Here is a 21559-nt window from a genome sequence, read left to right as displayed (position 1 = left end):
CACCTTCAACATGCGCCGTGAGAGCAGCAGTTTGAGACCTAATCAGGAACACATTCAGTAGGCTTTGTCAGAATGCAGCGGTAGAGAAGTTGTGAGAGAATAGTTTTGTCCTATAACCATGTATTTTAGATGAAACTTCTAACAATATGTACTGATTGTTGAATTACGATTCTGTACTTCATATTTTACCCTTTCTCCCAAGCAGAGAAATTTAGTTTTATTTCTATTAGAGTGATTCAAATTAAAATGGGACGAAATCATGTAATATTGTTACGCATAAGGATATTTTCAAATGCAGTCATCATTCGACTGTTTTTAAACACAGTTCAGAGTATTTCATCAAGTGTATGAATTTTTGTTGTTTTTGTCTTAGTCAGCTTCATACCAATTGCCTATAAGTAATGGCCCGTAGAAATCTGTCCAGAGTTATCTGCTGTATTAAGCACTAAAGAATATCTCAGATTAACTTGTGCACTGACATTGAGCATTGAGTTTAGAGCTTGACTCTCTTCATACGAGGAAGAAAAGTAAATAAATTATATTTCTATCTTGAATTATTTATTTTAATGTAGAAAGAGCACTCATGTACGTAAAGGAAAAGTACATTACTTTATGGGTCACTTGTGTTGTCTCACATAGTTTCTGTCGCTTTAAATAGAAAAGCATTTAGCTGGCTATGAAATAACCAAAGCTGTGCTTTCATTCGCATTTTGACATCTTTAATTTTTTTTCCCTCAGCCACAACGTATGGGTATCTGTACCATCACTTTGTGGACTGGAAGAGATGACATGCATTGAGACTGAAAGAGTGTGCGGAAAAAAACCATGTGATGTGTCATGTAAGGGTGTGTATGTGTTTGAGTTGTTTCTTGTTCCTCTTGCTGTGTTAGCTGACCCCTTGACCTTGCATCCTACTGTAGTTTCGTGTGCCTGCCAGTCCCAGCCAGACGCAGCAAAGCACCAAGCACGCAGGACCCCCCTGGAAAAGAGACACCCCCCCGCACGCCGACGGCCCTCGTTTGCCCTGGGTAAATAACCCTTCTACTAACAGACTAGTCAAAAGTCTATTAAAAAGTCTATTATTCGTTTGCATCTTTAACTGTTGTGTGCTGTATCAAGGCCCTTGAAAAACCCTTTCAAATTTTACAGGTTTATTTATTTTTTTTTAGTCTATGTCTGTACTACAGGCATGAATGGAATTGTCACAGAGAGTAGTTTTATGTTTGCACCGTTTTCTTTGGTTGAATTTACTTCATCCCTCTTTGGCTACATAACTTATTCCTTTCTCTGTCTCCTCCACCACACAAACAAAAACACACAAACGCACACACATATACTTTCTACATTTCTGTTGGGAGGAGGTAATTAGTTTTACTGGCAGCAACAGTTGAGTTCACCTTGACCTCGTCATGCAGCAGTGTGTCGTGAGCAGCCTCAAAGCTCGCCTCTGCTTTTAAACGTGCATTAACTGAATTAGACCGGGAAAGCGTTCCCCGAGCCATTTTTTAGACCTCATTCTCAGTTAGCACATTGCCTTTGTTGTCCGTTATGGACTCGTTGTGTGAAGAACTTGAGAACGTGCAGTCTGCTGCTTCATTGAAACAACCATCCTCATGCTAGCTGGAAAATCGCTTTCGTTCATTCACATTGAAAAAACTTTCACTCAATCTACAGTGTAATACAAACTGAGGACAGAGGTGAAATGGACCAGGGAATGAAGATGGAATCATTGTTGTTTTAGTGAGAGGCTAATACTGTTAGAATGGCTTGATATTGGATTCTGTTTTTGAATTTGTATTCTGTACTAATGTATTGTTTACTGAAATAAAGGTAGAAACCTCACGTGCTACCCAGTGTTTTGTGATGAACAGCATGATAAGTACTCTTGCTGGTTTTGGTGCATGTGCCAAGTGAGCATATTCGGTTTGACTAATTTAGAGCAGTGAGTGAGAAAGAAAGGTAGAACGAGCACGAGAGAGAGAGAGAGAGAGAGAGAGAGAGAGAATGTTTGTCATTGTGGTGTGTAGGAAATGATATGAGATATGAGATGTTGTCAGTAAGATAGTGCAATGCCAGAGAGAGATTAGCAGGTAGATGTTTGATGACTCAAATGGCACAGTGTCAAAAAGTCAGTCCTGCAGTCAACACTGGAGAGAGGTGGAAACGTTAGCATGTACAGTAATGACATGAGAAAGTCGAAAGTGAACAGTTAACAGTCTCAGTCAAAGGTTTATTAAACCCTTAAGAAGCGATTTTGTTATCTTTTGAAGCATAATCTCAGCAGAATATCAGCTCGAAGAGAATCTTTAGCTTTCAGGGTTGGCTTTTTGTTGGGAGAACCTGTTGAGAATTGAACGGCTCTGAAGCGCTGGTTCCAGTTTCAGGTGGAAAACGCCCAGTCTCTTTGCCACTTAATGTTTTTTTTTTTTTTTTCTCGGTCTACTTGCATGGCTTGAGTGCAGCTGCAAAAAGGAAACTGTGAAACTGTTGTCCATCAGAGCATCTTTGGATAAAGCCATCTGTTCCTCAGGACGAGACATAATAATAATACCGGAAAGTGGCCTTGACGTGGAAATTTGGAGATACATGGATCATTCATAGCAGATTTTAGCCCAACCGCTGGACAGAACAAGCATAGTGTCTGTCTGCACTCTGGTCTTTTCCTATCTCACTCATCTTGCTTTTCCATCCAACTCAAACCATGTGTCTCTTGGCCATTAAATAAAAGCCACATTTATTAACAGAAAATAGCAGAGCGCTGAGCAGAGGTTGACCAGCTAGCTCTCTGCGCGTAACTGTATCACCGGTTTATTTGTTTTAACACCACAGCAAGATGAAGTGCTGTGTGCCTGTGATGCCAGATAAAGCGGACTAAAGCACACACTCTCAGAAAAATGGTCAACTCTAAAAATATACACCTCTCTCAGGTTTCTGGCACGTGTTCAGAAAAAGTGCTCAACACAAGTGCTCCAGGAAAACTGCTCGCTTTTACTCACCATACAAAATTCAGTACAGTCATCGCACAACTGACGCTTTTGTTTCAATTTGATATCATTGTTATTTTATCTGTACGTTAGCTTGAAGTAATATCTCAGCAACTGAAACTTGCTGTATGAAACACAGTTACTGCTGTTTCTAAGTGTGTATATGAGTGTGTGTGTGTGTGTGTGTGTGTGTGGGTGTGGGTTCGTTGCATTGTTCATGCCTGGGATTTTTCCGTAGGTTGATTCTCTATGAATAATCCATGATATGGTTTGCGTTGTTTGGTGTTTTGACCTATGTATTGTGTACCTTGAGGGAGAGTTACCAGATTGCATTGTGGGGTTTATATAGAGGTGCTTGTGTGGCCTCCCCATCCCCCATCCTCTCTCTCCCAGATGTTGCAGCACTCTTTAGGGACCTGGTGAATGCTCTGCATTTTAAACATGCATAAGCTAACACTGCGCTGAGCTTAAAAGAGTGTGTTCATACACACTATAGACCCGTGGCTTGATTTTAGAATTTAAAGAAAAAATTATATAGGCTACACCACATCCATACGTGATGTATTTTCTGTGCTTTCGTTCGCGAACACAAATGTTTAAATTAGTGAAGTGTATGTCCTCAGTCATTTAAAGCCCCACTGTCGTACTGAAACAATGACATTTAACAGGAAGTGGCTTTCATTTCTGGGGTTTGCAAGACAGTATACTCTTTGAGGTGCAGGTGTTAAGCCAATATTTAATCTAAATCTTTTTTTTGTTTTGTTTTGTTTTTTAAGGAGTGAACGAAAGTCTAATCTCTGTAATGCAGTGACTTTGGTCAGAGTACGGTGCAGAACAATACTCAGACCTTGCTTCACCTGCATGTTGTCAGGGAACAGCTAGTCTCAAAATGCTTGACCTTGATGGTAACAACTCATAACACAAGACAGACAGTCCTGCTCCCATTTATCAAGAAGCTCTCAGCAGTAATCGGCAGCCTAGCAGATCCAAAGTAGTCCAGGGGCCTGACCAAAGAATGTAACATTCAGATGATGGTCTGGTCTATGGTCCCAGAGGTATTCATTACAGGCTCAATTGCTCTCGTTGCCTTTCTCGCAAGGCCAGACTGGATGGGAAATAAAAAGCTATCTAAGGAAAAAAAAAAAAAAACTACAGGCCATGTTATTAAGTTTAACTACTGTAGCATTTAGTCTAACATCTTCATTATTCAAAATTGCATTAAAAAAAGGTTCTCTCATTTTGGAGGGGGAGGGCAGGTTACCTTTGTTTACATTTCCCTCTGTGCTTTGCTTTTGAGATGTAATTTGTGTTAGGGTAAGGCAGCATGTCATTATGGTCCTCGTGCCACCTGGAGAGATTTGGGAAGTGATCTACAGCCAATCAGAGAGCGAGAATTTAAGTAGACCAGTCAAACGTGCTATAATTTGCACACTAACGGCAGCCACAATTAGAGGTCGTTTCATCTAGATGCGACCCCAACCTCTGCACCTGTCAAGTTGCGTTGGTGATATTTTATTCTTTTTTTCTTTTTTTTTTTATATAATACTAAAAATGCTCTATGTTGAAATTTGGAAGTAAAAAAAAAGAGGGGATTGAGCAATGTGGCATGCAGGACATATCTGATGGTATATTGCGGTATGAAATATCTCCAGCATCAGTATTAGTTAATGTCAGTACAACAGTGACAGAGGAGTAAAATAAAGCTCTCTCTGCTTGATTCTCCACGGACCCTTTTTTTTTTTTCAGCTTTATCTGACAAAAGTAGCAAAAGCAGCTATTGCTCTGCACCACATTTTGAGTTTTGTTTCACATCTCACATCGCTGCCTTTGACAGTTCACAGAATTAGAGTTATGTAAAACATAACTAACAGGTAGAGAAGCTATGCTGTAATGTAGGTCAGTATGCATCTGTGAATCGTACTAAATGCATCTTTTGTTTCAGTCACGCTGACTACTGGTTATCTTTTTTTTTTTCTCTTCCTTTGCTTTGGTGTTTTAAAAGTGAAAATAAACAGTGACAATAAAAATTTAGGCTGATGTACTGAGCAACTCCGTGAGGTTTTTGTTTGTTGGGAAGATACTGTAATTATGCTGTCGGCTATTTCTTACTGACAGATGCATTTCTCCAAAATTATTTGTGATGAGATTAAATTTATTTCTTTGCTCATACGATTACATAGCTCCGTGAGGATCGTGCAACGGTTTCAAGTTTCTCCATTTCTGTCTTTCACAGTGTACGGTAAAAAAAAAAAAATTTCCCAGATCAGTTTCTCTCATGTCTTCCACAGTGAAGATGGACTGCAGTGAGGTATGGATGATTCTGAGGCCATCATGGGTAATTGACAGTAGATTTAAACCGTCCTCTCACTCATTTGCCATTCATCTCGCTGTAGTCCCATTACCCTTGTGCTATCTGACAGGCAATCATCTCCTTTGAGATTTGTTGTCCGGCCTGAATGATGTCATATGAGAAATGACCGAAATGTAGCACAATGTGGGCCTCAGTGTTTTAGCATTTCTCTGTTTCTTTGGAAACGGCGAAGCAAGTCATAAAAATAGCATAATTTGGAAAATGTGTCATCTCAGAATTCTGGTAAAACGAAAGGTAACCAGTCATTTCGGTTTTCTGCATCATCCGACCACTTTTAAACCGACCATGGACAATAATCTCATAACTTCTCTGAGCACGGAGCGGGTCAAATGGGCCCCGAATCTACATTAGCCGTTGAATTTTTCTGAAAAGTGGTTATTTAACACTTAGGGAATGAGATTCAGATTCTTGTGGTTGCAGTTACAAAATCAAGAAATGGCAGAATTTTTGAAATGCTACTACAGGTTCTCCTGCTGTGCTGGAAAGCCTAATGCTTTTTATTGGTGTCATTATTTTTTACTGTTGCCACAACCTCGTTACAGCAGCAGTGTTCATGACTGAGGAAGTAATTTGTGTACCATCACATTGTTTAAAGCTTGCGTAATTTATTTGTCAATGTCTATCTTTGTCTAATAGAGGATCCTGAGGTTAGACATTGTACATTATGTCCTGGTTATCTCAGACCTGAAAATCTGGTATAACTGACCAGACTTTATAAAAAAAAAAAACGAACGGAACCAAAGCAAAACAAAACAAACCAAAGAAAAACAAATAAAACCAAGCAAAAACAAACCAAACCAAACCAAACCAACAAAAGAAAGCATAAACTGAAACGAAAGAGAAGAGGAAGTGGTTTGTCGATACCTTAAATTTAACTGATTTAGGTGAATTACTAAGGACGTTAAAGGTATTTGAGGTAGGTTATGGGATTGTTTTGATAGTTATATATCCTTACCCACCCTCACTCATTATTTTTTTGTTGTGTAGCCCACAGTTTCGCTGTTTTTGCTGTTTTGCTCATGTGTATGAGAGTAAATTTCCAGTATATTTCACTTTTAATTTCATGTGTAGTGTCCAGTAGATCTAAAGGAAAAACCCAAGCAAAGGAGAGATCTAAAGACAGAAGTAGTTTTTTTAAAAAGTGTCTCTACACTGCTGGTAATTTGCTGTTTCCTCAATTTGCTTTCCCTTGGCTCAGTTAGAGGAGAATTTGGTCTTCTTCAAAAGAGATAACAGATTTTCCCACTACATTGAAAATAGTAATTAAGCCTTATTTTATTTTGTATATACTTCAAATACTTACCTGGAACCAGTTATTTTGTTTTGAGGACAATAAAATTAAACGCAGGAGTCAAAACTACAGAATGGTATCAATGTAACACACTGGAAATAGCCATATATCTTTTTTTTTTTTTTTAATTTGGCAGGAAAATTCTTTCTCTAAGGACCTTACTGTATGAATTATGCCAACATATTTCCCCCAAACAAATGCAGACATCTGTGAGGCTAAACACAATCAAGAATGCAAATGAGCATGTTACATGTGCTTTCAGTCAAACAAGTAGGAAGCTCATTAAACCGATTATTGCAATCCTTAAAAGTAACAGTTGGAGCGTTATTTTAGTTCGAGTTTGGATTTGGAACCAATTTCATACCTAATTGCCTGTAGTTGGCTGTCTGACAGGTTCATTTAGTTTGCTTCAAATAAAGGCTATATATTAGTGATAATAAAGCAGGATAAAGCACAGAAACCTCTCTGCTCCTTTGAAGCTTAGAGAGAGAGAGAGAGAGAGGGAGAGTTCTTTTGAATCATCAGGAGTTCAAGTATCACTACAGAATATCTGTAGTTATGTTTCCTTTTACTTAGTTTTTCTTCTTTCTTCTCTCTCTCTTTTTATTTTTTTTTATTTTTTGTAAGGTTACTGAATTTACCTCAGATTAATAGCTAAGTTGGTTACAGTAAAAAAGGAAAAGTTTGATGTTGGGTATTAGTTGGTAGCAGTGCGAGGAAAAAAAAAAATGCTATACATGTTCCATATTTTCCTTTGGTTGCGATAATGTCCTCTGTACATCAGCATGCAGACTGGATCTTCTTCTCTTACTTGCTGATAAGTGTATATTTTTCTCTCTGCAGTATTTTACTCAGAGGGACTGTTTACAGAATAATTCATGAATTTGCTTACATTTGCACTGCCTTTCATCTCCTTATCTGTTTTACATCTTTTTCATCACTCTCAAAACTGACAAGGGCCAAAAAAGCCTGTGAACAGAGGAGAGCATGTTTTGAAAGAGACAAAATTCACAGCCAAGGCAAGTTTAACAGCCAAGCAAAACGCACTGCTCTGCCCAATAAAGGGGCTCTTTTGTCACAGTTTAATGAGAATGATTGAACTTTTGCATATGATTTTTCTGCCTCAGAGATTTAAATAATAAGAGAGAATAATGGCAGTGTACTTTTAAAATTTACCATGTGTTTCTGCCACAGGAACAATGAGTTATTCACATTGTGAATGGAAGTTCAGTTAGAAATGCTTTCGAGCTACATTTCATGAGCAGTTGTGTAAGTTTATTGAACAACAGTTGTATGTAGTTGAAATTGTTCATGTTTCAAACTCATTTAACCCCCTTTGAGAGTTTGAAATTTTTCACATATTTGAATTAGTTTTCGCTTTTATTTTTAAGTCTTTGCAGAAAATTCTGTAGGGTAACATAATTCAGTAATACACCGAACACATTTACATTTTTCTTTGTTTTCAGGCAGTCCTTTTAGCGACGTATGTTTGCATTTTCGAGCTGCAATCAGATACAACAAACCTTTATCGGGGGCAGCCATTACATGTGACCGTGACGATGTCAGATTTGAACTGATGGGGGAACGATCAAATAAACTTCAGTATTTTGTATAAGTGTTATCATTTGGTCCTTCTCGTTTCCTTCTGGTGTTTTCAATATCTACCGTGTCCGTTCACGCAGTAACTAAACCGCTTCATATTTATCCAGTACGCTTAGGCAATATCGAACACTCTAATAGTACGCTGTACTTCTCCAGTCTTCTAAGAAACACAGGAAGAAAAACTCTAACAAAACTGTCTATGCATTTACTTGGTTATTATATACATAAATATGGATTTTAAGATTTTGAGAATTTAAAAACCTCCTTTAAGAGGAGGTTTTTAAACCTCACCGGGCGCATTTGATTGATCTTCTCTGCACCGACGTGATTCTGATGTATTTGTGTTTTGTTTTTCTCCAAATGCAGCAGTCTTACCCAGTGCCCAGTCTGGGAGATGAAGACTTCAACATACCCCCTATCACACCCCCGACCCTTCCCGAACACATGCTGGCCCACCTGCCTGAGTCTGAATCTGGAGCGTACCATCCCCTGTGCCCACCCGTCTCTCAGAATGGACTGCACCCCTTCCACCTGCAGAGCATGGATCTGCCCGGGATCTCTGTCCCAAACATGATCAATCAAGATGGTGGGCTGCTCACCAACTCCCTGTCAGTGGTGAGTATGGTGTCTTTTGCTTCTCTTGTCACAGGAGACCAAGACAAACAAGTCAAATCCATTTACATGTTCCTTGAAAACACATAACATATGTTTAGCTTAGGTTGCTTTCTTTACCTTTTTCAACAAAGTCCACTAGTCCATTGTGCCGTGCACTGTGCACTGTGCACGATGTACTCTGTATAAATGTTACAGAATGTATATGTATCTCCATTGAAATACACCTATTTTATGTGCAAAAATAATACAATTTGATGATACACATAAGCTTTTCTGCAGCCTAAACAATGACGTTTACTGACGCAAATAAAATATTTCAGCAGAGATTATATGGGCTTTGAGTGCTATATAAAATGATTGAGATAGCACCCAGCAAATGAAATGTAATGTGATTTAACACATACTGAAACAATGCCAAAGTCCCCACTGGATTAAGTTAATTAAATGTAATAGGGTATTGAGTCACAGTGCTAATGCACTGCTCTAGCCCTGTGGCCGGTTGCATTCCAAGCTTTCTGTGGATTTAGAGCATGGCGTCTGACAGACATATCTCACCCACTGTTGGTTTGTTCACCTCTGTGTTCAGCATATCATATACAGACAAACGTGATCCATAGATAAGTGTGCTGTCGACGTGCATGGCGGTTGTAATTACTTACTGAAACCAACTGAACATAGAAAGAAATGACTCAAACTGCTATTGTGTTATGGTTAGGTTCTTGACCTTTGTTCAAATATTAGATGTTACAGAAAAAGTGTGAGAGTCAATCCAAACAGTACATCAGAAGTGTTTGGGAGGATTTTATGTATCTTATTCTGCATAAGATATAAAATATGCCCAAAATGTGCTTTGAGTGATAAAAAAAACAAGTGAACTGAATTCATTACCATTCACTTGATAATTTAGTGATGGTTACATTTTTCCTCTGAGTATCTCTTTATTGCAAAGTTTCTTACAGTGATACAACTGCAGATTATGCCACCAAAAACACACACACACACACACACACATGCAAAAAAACAAAAACAAAACACAATTGTGATATTTCCAAATGTTCTTGAAGCACAGCGATTTACAAAGAAATGAAACGAACACCTTGGATTTTGGTTTACTTGAAGAAACCTCATCATTGCAAAGTGACACATAGCTGGAACAGAAGTGTGCAGTGACTAACTGTGGTTAAAGTTATCAGTGTGAGCTCTGTCACTATCTCACTAATGAGTCAGAGTGAAACCGCTCATCCCTGTCTCTCTCTAAGCTATTGTTTTCCACACACCTTCTATCTTCAGGGGCAACCCAAAATATTGGGTGTTATTCAGGGACTTTGATGATGTGAAAATACCACAGAGGAACAATGCATATTGTGTGTTAATTTAGCAAAATTTCCATCCACATAATTGTATGGTTCTACATACACGGAGTTTTATATCAGGACATCACCCTTTTATCGAAAATCAATGATGGATAAATTACTCTTCCCACAAATTACCAGATTTGTAAGATGCAGTCCTCTTAAGATGATTTTGTTGTTCTTTTTTTTTTTTTTTTTTCTTTTTAGTAACTTTAGTAAATGCTTACGCATTACATTTTATCTCAGAATTGTTTGTACCTTTTTTTTTTTTTTTTTTTTTTTTTTTAAATAAAATACATTAGTAGATCTTAGAAGAAAAGACATAGAATGACATGCCCACTGAAAGATTTTCAAGATTCACAAAGGCATTTGTTCTTTTCACCTTAATGTTCTCAGTGCTTGGAGAACATCCATTTAGAACGGCTATGAATTATGGTTGCCAGGCAACGGGACAGAGAGCTTGTAGCTGCAGTAGAGAATAAAAGAGCTGGCTGATGGAATTAATTTTCTCCCGGTATTAGCCTGTTGGAGCTGCTTTTTCTGCTGGAACAGAGAGTGCATTTATGTGTCTCCTACATTTTGCATTCGTTTTTATAGGTCCAGGGCCTTGTATTGTTTTGCCAGCAGAGATAGTTGAGTTAAATGTGCTTCACTTAAAGAAGAATTAGATGGAAAAGGAAAAAAAAAAAAAAAAAGAAATTCTCAGAAGACCAAGCTTCTTTCTGTTACTGTGGTTGAAAAATTGAAAAATGTGTAATAGGATATGTAAATGTATCTTCAGATAGAGAAGGGATATGGAATGGAGCTCTGGAATAGCACATAATCTCTCATGCTTTAAACACATAACTTGATAGCTTAAAATGAAGAGAGTGATCTTATCATTGAATTTTGCTGTGAGCAAAGCCAGTGGTTCCAATAAATTGTACTGCATTTATTGGAAAACCCTCAGTTCAGTGGGCTTCCCAGAAACCCATGTGCCTCTTTAAATAAGCACAAGTTGATGTGTGTAACATGTATAAAACTAAATAGAAGTGACAGTGTGGGAGAGAGCAGACACAGTAGAGAGGAGAGAGCTTGTCGGTCATCAGCTCAAAAGCCACTAAACCCTCATCCATCAGTGGCCTAAATAACACACATGCACACACACACACACACACACACACTCACACACTCACCGTAATGGACATAAATCTCTCTTCATTGTAAACTTTCAAACGTAAACCGCAGCACTCTCCTATGTTTTACCAACTGACACATTTGCGATCACAGAAATAAAAAAGAAAGCTCAATATAACACAGTAACGTAATGTGATGTGCCTGAGGGGTGGAAGCCAAGCTTGCATGAATGTATATACAACCACAAAATGGCCAGTAACAGAAATGCTAGGCACATAAACCATTTTTATACCCGCAGTGGAAACCCAGAAATAAAACTAATTTCATTCGGTTGTACAATTAATTTTTAAAAGTCAGTAAATTATGACAAAGCCTAGACGTATATGAATGACAGATGGTGAAATAAGCCATGAGTATGTTTATTTTCGTTTTACTTTCTGCCTTTTATTCAATATAGAAGGCAAGTCAACATTTACCCTTATCGAGACATCCGTACAACGTGCTACCAAGTTAAGTCAAGATAACACAAGCTTTTAATTGCCATTGAAATGGCATCTAAGTGCCATTTACATGTGAGTTTATCACATTTTAATGACCAAAATGTGTATTCAAAAGAAAACATAAAGTTATTTAAGACTGTAAACATGGTGAGTCCCTTTATTTGTAGTTTATATATGCTACATAGAAAGGATGTGAAATACAGCCTTATTACTCTGCTTGAGAGAAGTCCTTATCACTGTTCTTTAGTTTTATCATGGAGAGCAAACAAATGGCTCTGATCTAGTCCAGCACTTAAGCTATTTATACCTTTCTAATGGAAACAGAAGGACAGTACAGTGCCCCTGAAGTGACAGCTTGTGTAAAGTCGACATTATTTTTCTCCTTTTAAAATGTCATTGGAGTTTGTCGAAAAGTTCTGCATTTTCTGCTCTTTCATACATCTATGTCACATGCATGCACACACACACACACACACACACACACACACACACACACACACACGCACACACACACACACACACACACAGAGGGAGATAAAAGATGCAAATAGGCTCATACTGTAAGTGTGATTACAATTGGCACCATAATTTAAGGTAAATTGATATCAAATGAGTATGACCTCCCCTCTGGCACGGGTCGCTAAACCCGAAGAGAGAGAAAAGCCGAGCCAGGCATTTGTTATTTAAAACTTAAAAAGTGCAGAACAGGCAACCTTTAGGGCTTTTGTCTGTGACCTCCTCATGTGACCTCCATTCATTTCTGCCGTGCCTTTGTCCTCCCTGCAGTGGAGATTAATGGTGAGCAAAGATGATAAATACCATCAGGGCTCAACACTGACAAACAGAATTCAATATTTTACAGTTGTTTCATGTTAGCCATCCACCAATAGCTTTCGTTTGTTTCCTTCTCTTTTTTTTTTTATCCGATTTAAGTCTCATGAGTGGGCTTTGACTTACTGGTAAAACCTGACTACTTGATTAGAAGTGATGATATTCTGTTTTATTTCCCCCTTCTCTCTCTCTCTCCCTCTCTCTCTCTCTCTCTCTCTCTCATTCTCTCTCTCTTTCTCTCTTACTCTCCTTCTCTTTCTCTCTCTCTCTTTCTCTCTCACTCTTTCTCTCTCACCCTCTCTCCATCTGTGCTCTTAAGTTCCTGTGAAAGAACAGGTCCTGCCTCACAGTTTCATTTTGTGAGGAAATAGAGAGATGACCTTTATCAGCATGCGTGGTTTTAAAGCTGCTGAGGTTTTTTTACTCAACACTGACCACATTATCTGTCTGTTCATGATACAAGGTGGGCATTGTCTGTCGAGCTCTGGAGAAAAGTCCCCACAAAGGCGACACAAATGTTTCATGAGAAATCGAGTGGGACAGAGAATATTTTAAAACCTAGACGAGTTCACTCTGTAGTCTCCAGAAGATGTACGGCTTACATGGTCATGAATTTCCTAAGAAATGAAAGTTTCTCAGTCAAATGAGACTGAGAGTGAACACTGAGTAAAATCTCACCAAAAAGTGGTCAATTATTTTCTCTCCACCGTAAAATTGCCTGTCTTCATTTCTGTGAGAAATATTTGTGACATTTTTGCTGATGTCAGGAGAAGTTGTGTCAGTTAACCGCTTTTACCGAAGGAATATACTTTTTTCCTGTCGTGCTGCTCCTTCATCGGTCTTTCACGTTACTCACATTACCCTGCGGTTCGTCTTACTCAATGTCACATACACCGCAAAGTGCATCTCAAGTCTTATAGGGGCTTTACACACATACGTAGAGAGGTATCAGGGACATATTGGAAGGTTGAGATACATCTGACAAACCCGAATCTTGACATTTAGTATTTTCGCACTATAGAAACAGTGGAATCCACCCAAACCTTCTTTATCGCACGAAAGACATTTTCGGACCTATTTGTAGAACTTCTGAATTTTTTAGTGCTTGTATTTTCAAATTTTTATGTCACCAAATATCGTAATCAATTTAGCATACCATGTAAAAGTGGTTCATCAGTTACTTTTGTGTTCTCTGGACCTTTAATGTATGTGTGTGTGTGTGTGTGTGTGTGTGTGTGTGTGTGTGGTGAGGGTGGAGGGGGGATTAGTTTGGGTCATCTGCCCTCACAAACCCTCACAAAAAGGTAGCCTTCAGATAGTCAGATGAAGCTTTTCCTCTAAAGCTCCACCTGTCGGGGGTATTGTGCTCAACACAATGGTGGGCGTGAGGTACATTTCAGGTCACCTGTTGTCCCAAGCAGTATCAGGTGACAGTGTGCAGGCAGGGGGTTCCTTGTCCTGTCGGAAGTGATTTATTCCTGAGCTACACTGTGTTTAAGGGCCTGTCCTCTATTCCATATCTCTAGCACTGGTGTATTTATTGTAAGTTAAAGCATTAATTTCGGACAAAATGTGCATTAGCAATTGTGTAGCAGAGCGTTAGTATGTGGTTAAGATGCTCTAGATGGCACAGCTGTACAACAAAATTTAATATAGATCCAGATGCAGAACTGAAAGGACTTAAAGATCATTTTGTTTTGTTTTGTTTTTTGCAGTACTCCCCACCTATTCTGCATGATCAAACACTCTAAACATTAGCCTAACATGAATATGTAAATTAGCTAGGGTGTTTGTTGGTCGAACACGTATGGGTCAGTTAAAAAAAAAACAACAACCTAATTTGTGTCTCACAGATGCAGCAAATGGTAAACTCTGATTCACGGTATGTTGGCCATCCCCAAGTGGACACAGTGAGAGCAAGGGTCCAGTCAGGCATGGTTCCTCAAAACCAGCTTACTACCATCAACCAGTCACAGCTCAACACTCAGCTCGGGCTGAATGGGAACAATGGGACTCATGGGTCCCCATCACCACCAGAGAGCAAGTCTGCCACCCCTTCTCCATCCAGTTCTGTTCACGAGGACGAGAATGATGACGCTCTGAAGGTGAACGGAAACGTTATTGAATGATGTCATACGGCTTTTTCTATGTTTCCTCCACCAAATACACACACACACACGCACGCACACACGCGCGCACGCACGCATACAAAAGCACACACACGCAAACATACAGGAACTCTCCTTCTCACACAATGGAGAGATTTAATACATTAAAAGGAATGAATCATTTTTGACATTTGAGGTATTACATTTAACTTAACCATTTCCTTAAAACAAAGGCTTTCATATTCCAAATATGATTAAATCCATGTGGCGATTCATATTCTCCTGAAAAGTCAGATTGTGTCAATACACTCTAGAAAAGACTTCTCTGAGTTTTGGTTTTGTGATGTCATACAGGAGTGATTCAGCTCAGCGGTGAAATAGTCCTCACTAAACAGAGACACATGGATGATCATTAAAATGTCTGAGGCTATAAACAGTCTCAGCTATCTTGCCATTATGAATAGTGTAATTAGTTATGTATTTACATTTGCGCTGGTCAATAAACGTTAAGAATAGCTTTGGACAGAACAAATGTAATACAAAAGAAGCATATATGATTTGTTTATGGTAATGGCTGAGATTTCATTATTAGCATAAACTAAAATGAGAAATCTTTTCTGTAGATGAACGGAGCTGAAAAAAGAGCTGCCACAGATATGGCCAAGAAGCCCAAAACCCCCAAGAAGAAGAAAAAGAAAGACCCCAACGAACCACAAAAACCTGTCTCGGCCTACGCTTTGTTCTTCAGAGACACCCAAGCAGCTATCAAGGGCCAGAATCCCAATGCCACTTTTGGTGAGGTGTCTAAGATTGTGGCCTCCATGTGGGACGGACTGGGAGAGGAGCAAAAGCAGGTAATCCTTCTGGAACATGGTCCTCATACACATTTACATGCACCTCATTTGTCACCCTCTCATCTAATCTAATCATTTAGCACTGTCATTGAATCCTCGTGGAAGTACTTAAAAAAACTACGCATAACACGTCTCACAGGGATTTTGTCCATCATGAGTATTTCCATATGTTGGTAGACATTATGTTTGCAATGCATAATTTTGTCAGTCTGGGTTTTTGATGTGTCAGGCGTTGAGGGTGGTGGTTGTGAAAACACCTTTGGGCGAGTCTTTCCGTTAGCATTGCCTAGCGCACACTTTTAGGTGTTTGGTTGTTATGGAGAGATTAGATGAGGGAAGCTATTCTATTGGCTGTTTGATTTTTGTGCTTTAAATGTGCACTACTTTAAGCCAAGGGGAAATCTGTGCTCTCAAAGGTGTGAATTTTGCAAAAGCTCGTCTCACCATTGTATCGATGATGTGCAGTCAACAGTTGAAACTGTACTTTCGATCAGTGCGGTTTGTGATGTATGCACGTTATAATAGTGATTCACTGACAGTTGCCACATTATGAAGATTCCTCCTTTGCATATTGCAGGTTATTTTCACAGTTTGTCTCTTCACTGTCGATGGCATTGCCACCAAGTCAAACTGAATCCACAGCTCCCTTAAGAACTGTTCTCCCTGTGCCAAGCAAACTTAGTATTAAAAGCCCAATTGACAAGTGGCAGTGTAGAAAGTCTTTACTGACTGTCAGTGGTGTTTAGCAGTATGCATCTCCTTTCAGAAATATTGATTAGGGTCATGGATTACCCTGGGAAATGGGACCAAGTTAAATTAGCTCCCATCCACAGTGTGATTCTTTTTTGTGAATAAGGAGGATTTTCAAGACACAGGCAGTGTAATGCCTAGTTGTACGTATAACTAGCATTCAAAAAGTAGCTATACAGAAACAGAATGCGTGCTGTGCTCCAGTTGATCCGATATCCCATTTATGTTATGATTATGTTGCTGATTTTATGATTTGTTGTTATGCCTTTGATGATGAAAAAAAATAGTGTTAAATATTAGCATTTTGAAATGTTGCTGACCAGACGCCATGCATAAATTTCAAATTCAAGGAATTATTAGGAAAATGACAAGCTTAAACATCAAATGTTTTCTAATAATGTATTGGAAAAAAAAATGTCACCATTATTTCCAGAATCTTTAGATTCTGTAGCGCTGCAGTGAAAAATGATGAGGCTCTCTCTTTTCACCAGAGACAAAACACAGTAGACACAGAGCCATGAAAAAAAGCCAAACTAACCCTCTTTTAATTTTGTTTTATACTTATTGAAGTCCTGTCATTTTATTTTCTTTGTAAATCACTCAGCTGGGGGAGTGGAGAGAGACACTCAAAAGTACTCATTTTAGAAGAGGATGTTTGCCTGATGAAAGAACATCATGTTTCACTCAACTTTCTTTTCTTTTTTTCTTTTTTTTTTCCATTCAATAAGGGTCTATTGGTAGAGCCAATAAGAGCATGGATATATTGATGGGCAAATAATTACACATATGCCTGAACAAAACGGGGAAACGCAGCCAAAACCTAAAAGGCTGAGAAACAAGTAATGGTCTAAGTGGCTTGCACTTAAGCACCATTTCAGTGCTCTAACAACGGTCACACATTAGGGCTTATAAATGGATTGTCATTAGATAGGTTTCCAAGAAAAATTGTGTGTGGGAACATGGGAGGGTTTTTTTTTTCTGTCTGTCTGTGTATGTTTGAGTTTTGTTTTATTGCTTGTTGCAGGTGTACAAGAAGAAAACAGAGACTGCTAAAAAGGAGTACCTCAAACAGCTGGCTGCTTACAGAGCAAGCCTGGTCTCTCAGGTAACGCCTTGTTCTCAAATAACACTGATGCTTGGTACAGCATTTACACTGACAACTCCATAACTTTAAACTGTAGGTTGTTTTTGAAGTATGCTACCAATTACCATATATATACATATATGTACATAAATATATATATACATTTATTATATACATAATGCAACACACACACACTCACACACACACACACACACATACACACACACACACAGAAAAGTGATTTCGCTGCTATGAAACAGATGAAGTGTGACTGCATTTCTCTTCTTTTTCTCGTTTTGCATTGTCCTGTTTCAGAATTATAATGACCCAGGGGATGTGAAAGTGTCCCAGGCTTCTCAGATGCTGGGACCGAAGCCCCCTGTGTTCCCTGGGGCAGGCCAGTCCCACCCAGGCCTCTATATGGGACCTCCATACCACCAGCAGCCAGGGCTGAGCCCCCACCTGCCTCACATGCAGCCAGCTTTATCCAGAGGGGTTGGGTCCAGGCCCAGTGCCCCTATGCCGGGCATGGGCAGCATGGCGGCAGCTTCGCCCCCTCCCCTGCAGATCAGCCCCCCCCTCCATCAGCACCTCAGCCTGCACCAGCAGCAACAACAGCCACTTAGCAACCACCCGCTGCCCCTGCATTCTCCATCTATGGCACAGGTTGGTGACATATGCACACATACACACAAATGGGCACATACACATTTGCATGGAGCCGCACAGAGAAAACACAAAAACACATGTTAACACGTTTCCAGTTAGCCTCAGTTTGATGTGGTTTAACCATTTTTTTTGTACACTACTGTATATAATGCTTTCTTTTCTCATGAGTTTTTCATCCTTGTTTTGACTTTTAAAGAGAACAGATTAAAGCTCATACACAAAGGCAGAATAATTTATTGAGTGACCATGAGATATCTCACACCCAGCGCGCGCACACACGCACACACACACACACACACACACTTACCTTGTCTCTAGATAAAGCATGTTGAGGATATGTAATATGCGAAGACTACATGTATGTGTGAATATGTGAATGTGGAAAGCAGTGTTTATGCAGCACCCCCCCCCCCTCCCCATTTCATTTTTCATCATTTCCGGCCTCCTCATCCTATCTCTCACACTGGCGAATGAGGTCAAGAGAGAAGCCATTAATATCTGCCAGCTTGTTTTATGTCTGTGCCGCAAAAAAAAAAAAAAAAAGAAGAAGAGTCTCAGCATATCACACAGACAGATTTTCAATTTTCTCCCTGTAATAAACAGATGCATTAGGATTTGGATGTGATTTAAGGTTGCACACAAAAAAAAAAAAAAAAACCCCACATTGAGATTGATGAATACATCAGGCTGGAAGACAAAAAGCCAGAGCTATCTGATGAAAACGGTTTTTCAGACTGGGGAAGGAAATGAAATTAGTTCTGAGCTAAAGTGTATAGATGGAGAAGGCTTTTTTTTTTTTTCTCCGTTACGACCACAGGCCTCTTTTTAGTGGTAGATACGGCAACCGGGATGCAAACGTTTACGCATGCTCGCTCACCCCCCCAAAAAAAAAAAAAAAAAAAAAAAGAAAGAAAAGAAAAGAAAAGAAAAGAGAGAGAGAGAGAGAAAAAAAAATCTAATTAAAGAGTAAATGACCCCCTTTGACATCAAACTCATTGGGTTGTATTGACGCTTCCCTTTATGTCTGTCTGAAAGGAGAGGATTTGAGTCTGTTTTAATTCATAAAGTCTAAACGGCCACTTACTTCAACACAGAGAGCACACAGCCTCAGAACTAACACCAGTCCCTATTAAACATGCTCTAGTCTTATTAAAAACCTCAGAGCGGAGGAGTGAAGGAGTCATTTGAAGCCTTACTCACAGAAAACACTTAAGCTGACCCAGAGAAATTCATCATTAGTGTTTATTTTGATTCATCTCATGCTGTCATAACCCAGACTTGTGATGTAACTTGTCGTCGTGTATTGACATGGGACTCAAATACAGTTTTTAGGAAACAGAATTTTCTGTTAAGGAGGTCCTTTGCGACGAAGCATTAGCAATTCAGCAGATCAGCTTTGATGGAGGGAGTGAAGTCTGTGTGGGGGGTGGGGGGTGGGTGGGCTGTCACATTGATTGGCTGTTTACAGGAATTAGCTTCTTGAAGGGAGTCGTATCAGGTAGTCATTGGAACAGGAGACAAGCTAATCTACTGGTAGCATCTTTGAGCATACTACAGTCCATTAAAGAATGGAAGTGCATAGAGATATGAGTAGAACAGCGATTATTGTCTATGTTTGCGTGATACTGTGTTTGTCAGCATCATTCTTTGATCTGTTTGGAATGTTGCTGAAATGTATTGATTCCATTAATCATAAGCAGTGAAACACATATTTCCAACAGAAACAGTTGCTATGGAAAAAAAAAAAAAAGTTAACCATCCTTATTTGAATATGAAAGGTCCTTTGTTGTAAGTTTCTCTTCCTGTGCCCACTGGGAATTCTGGGAAACGTTGTATTTAAAAGAGCAACTACTTGATTGAATTTCATGTGCTTCATTTTATCATCCCTCAGCAGGCAAATTAACTGTTGCCATGGATGATCATCTTTATAAGGGGAGAAGTAAGAAAAAAAAGTGTCTAATTTCCATGCTGATTATAAAATGAATTTGTCTGAAGTTCAATTTTAGATTACCACAGGGCTCCTTGTACGTCTATGTCAGTCTTGGAGGAGAGTAAGAATACTTAAACTTGGCTTTTCTCCTCTTCCATTTGGGGAGTTCTTAAGCCCGTTCCACAGATCCGTCTTTTATGGGGAGTTTTTTAAATCCAAAGGGGAGTAATAATCCTCACTCATTTTTGCATATTTGTGGAGAGCAAACAAAACACTGTGGTTCAACTTTTTTAGCTGTGCTGAAGCAGGAGAAGGGGGGGGGGGATGGGGTGGGGGTGGGGGATACAAAGGGGCAGATGGAGCCTTTGTGATCGAATGAAGGAGAAGAATTCGAGGAACAATTCATGAATAGGTAGAATCTCTGGAGGGGGAAAAAAAAAAACGCAGCCACCTGCTGTCTTGCTCTTTCAGGCAGATTCTCTTGTGTACCACTGAGATTAACTTCCCTTTCACATGCAGTCTTTCTGAAGCTAAGAACAGAGAAAAAAAAAAGTCTTCAAATTAAAATATCTACTTGGTTTATTTTTCTACCTTGCTTTACTCCTCTTCATTCCCTCTATCTGCGAATGCTCTTTCTCATTAATCCTTGTTTGAAGCCGGTTATATTGTCCACCAAAATACGTGTGAGATGTTACAGAGGGTCAGGCAGTTGTTATCTATCTATCCATCTATCTATCTATTGGATAGAATCTAACCTGCTTTTGTTGAAAGGGGAAACAATGAAATAAAAAATAGTACTTTATTCAACAGACGCAGCTGTTTAATTGTTTAATTTAGTTGAATACCTCGGAAAAAAAGAGAGAAGTATGGTAGTGCAATGCTTATAAAAACAAACTATTGAAACTGTGCCTCTTAAATTCATGTTGCCATGCTCTTTTGTACCATCCTCTAATTCTGTACTCTAATGAAACAAACCTAGTGACTGTTTGATCTCTTTCACAGGGATTCCCTCTGCAAACAGAATTCCAGAGCATGATAAATGTTACTTCCTCTGCTGGACCAGGACTGTCTCCTTCAATGGATTATCGCACCGGCTGTAGGAATGGGCCAAACCAGGGTCTAGACTGGACCCCTGACTACTGCACCAATGGGTAAATCCTTATGTTACAAGAGGAGTACATCACAGAACAGCAATAAACAAAAGCTATTGTATGTTCAGGGCACAAACATTTTGATTCAAGATGCAGTGGTTTACCAGTAGGGTGTTAATGATGTATCGGCAAGATAGTAATGACAAAGTAACAAACGAACCAGCATCAAAACCAGATGTCTTGATTCTACAGTTTCATGACCTCCTGTAAAACAGCTGTTATGTATTATTTCCTTTGAATGAATGCTGTAGCAGCCATTTTGATCTCTCTCTCTCTCTCTCTCTCTCTCTCTCTCCCTCTTTCTCTCATTTCAGCGGTCTGCAGAGGGATAAAGCTCTGTACCTCACCTGA

General features: G+C 39.2%; 1 protein-coding gene across 1 annotated transcript in view; it reads left to right on the top strand.

The window, feature by feature from the left end:
• tox (thymocyte selection-associated high mobility group box) overlaps positions 1–21559 on the top strand; it is a 46979-nt gene extending 25420 nt beyond the window's left edge. Inside the window, exons 3-10 of the mRNA XM_030775921.1 lie at positions 921–1028; positions 8615–8863; positions 14516–14767; positions 15394–15624; positions 17399–17479; positions 17774–18124; positions 21060–21208; positions 21523–21559. Coding sequence (XP_030631781.1) covers positions 921–1028; positions 8615–8863; positions 14516–14767; positions 15394–15624; positions 17399–17479; positions 17774–18124; positions 21060–21208; positions 21523–21559 — 1458 coding nt within the window. The remainder of the gene's footprint in view (positions 1–920; positions 1029–8614; positions 8864–14515; positions 14768–15393; positions 15625–17398; positions 17480–17773; positions 18125–21059; positions 21209–21522) is intronic.

The sequence above is a fragment of the Chanos chanos genome, chromosome 5 (assembly GCF_902362185.1).
Source record: "Chanos chanos chromosome 5, fChaCha1.1, whole genome shotgun sequence".
Lineage (NCBI taxonomy): Eukaryota > Metazoa > Chordata > Actinopteri > Gonorynchiformes > Chanidae > Chanos > Chanos chanos.
This window is presented reverse-complemented; position numbering and strand designations above follow the sequence as displayed.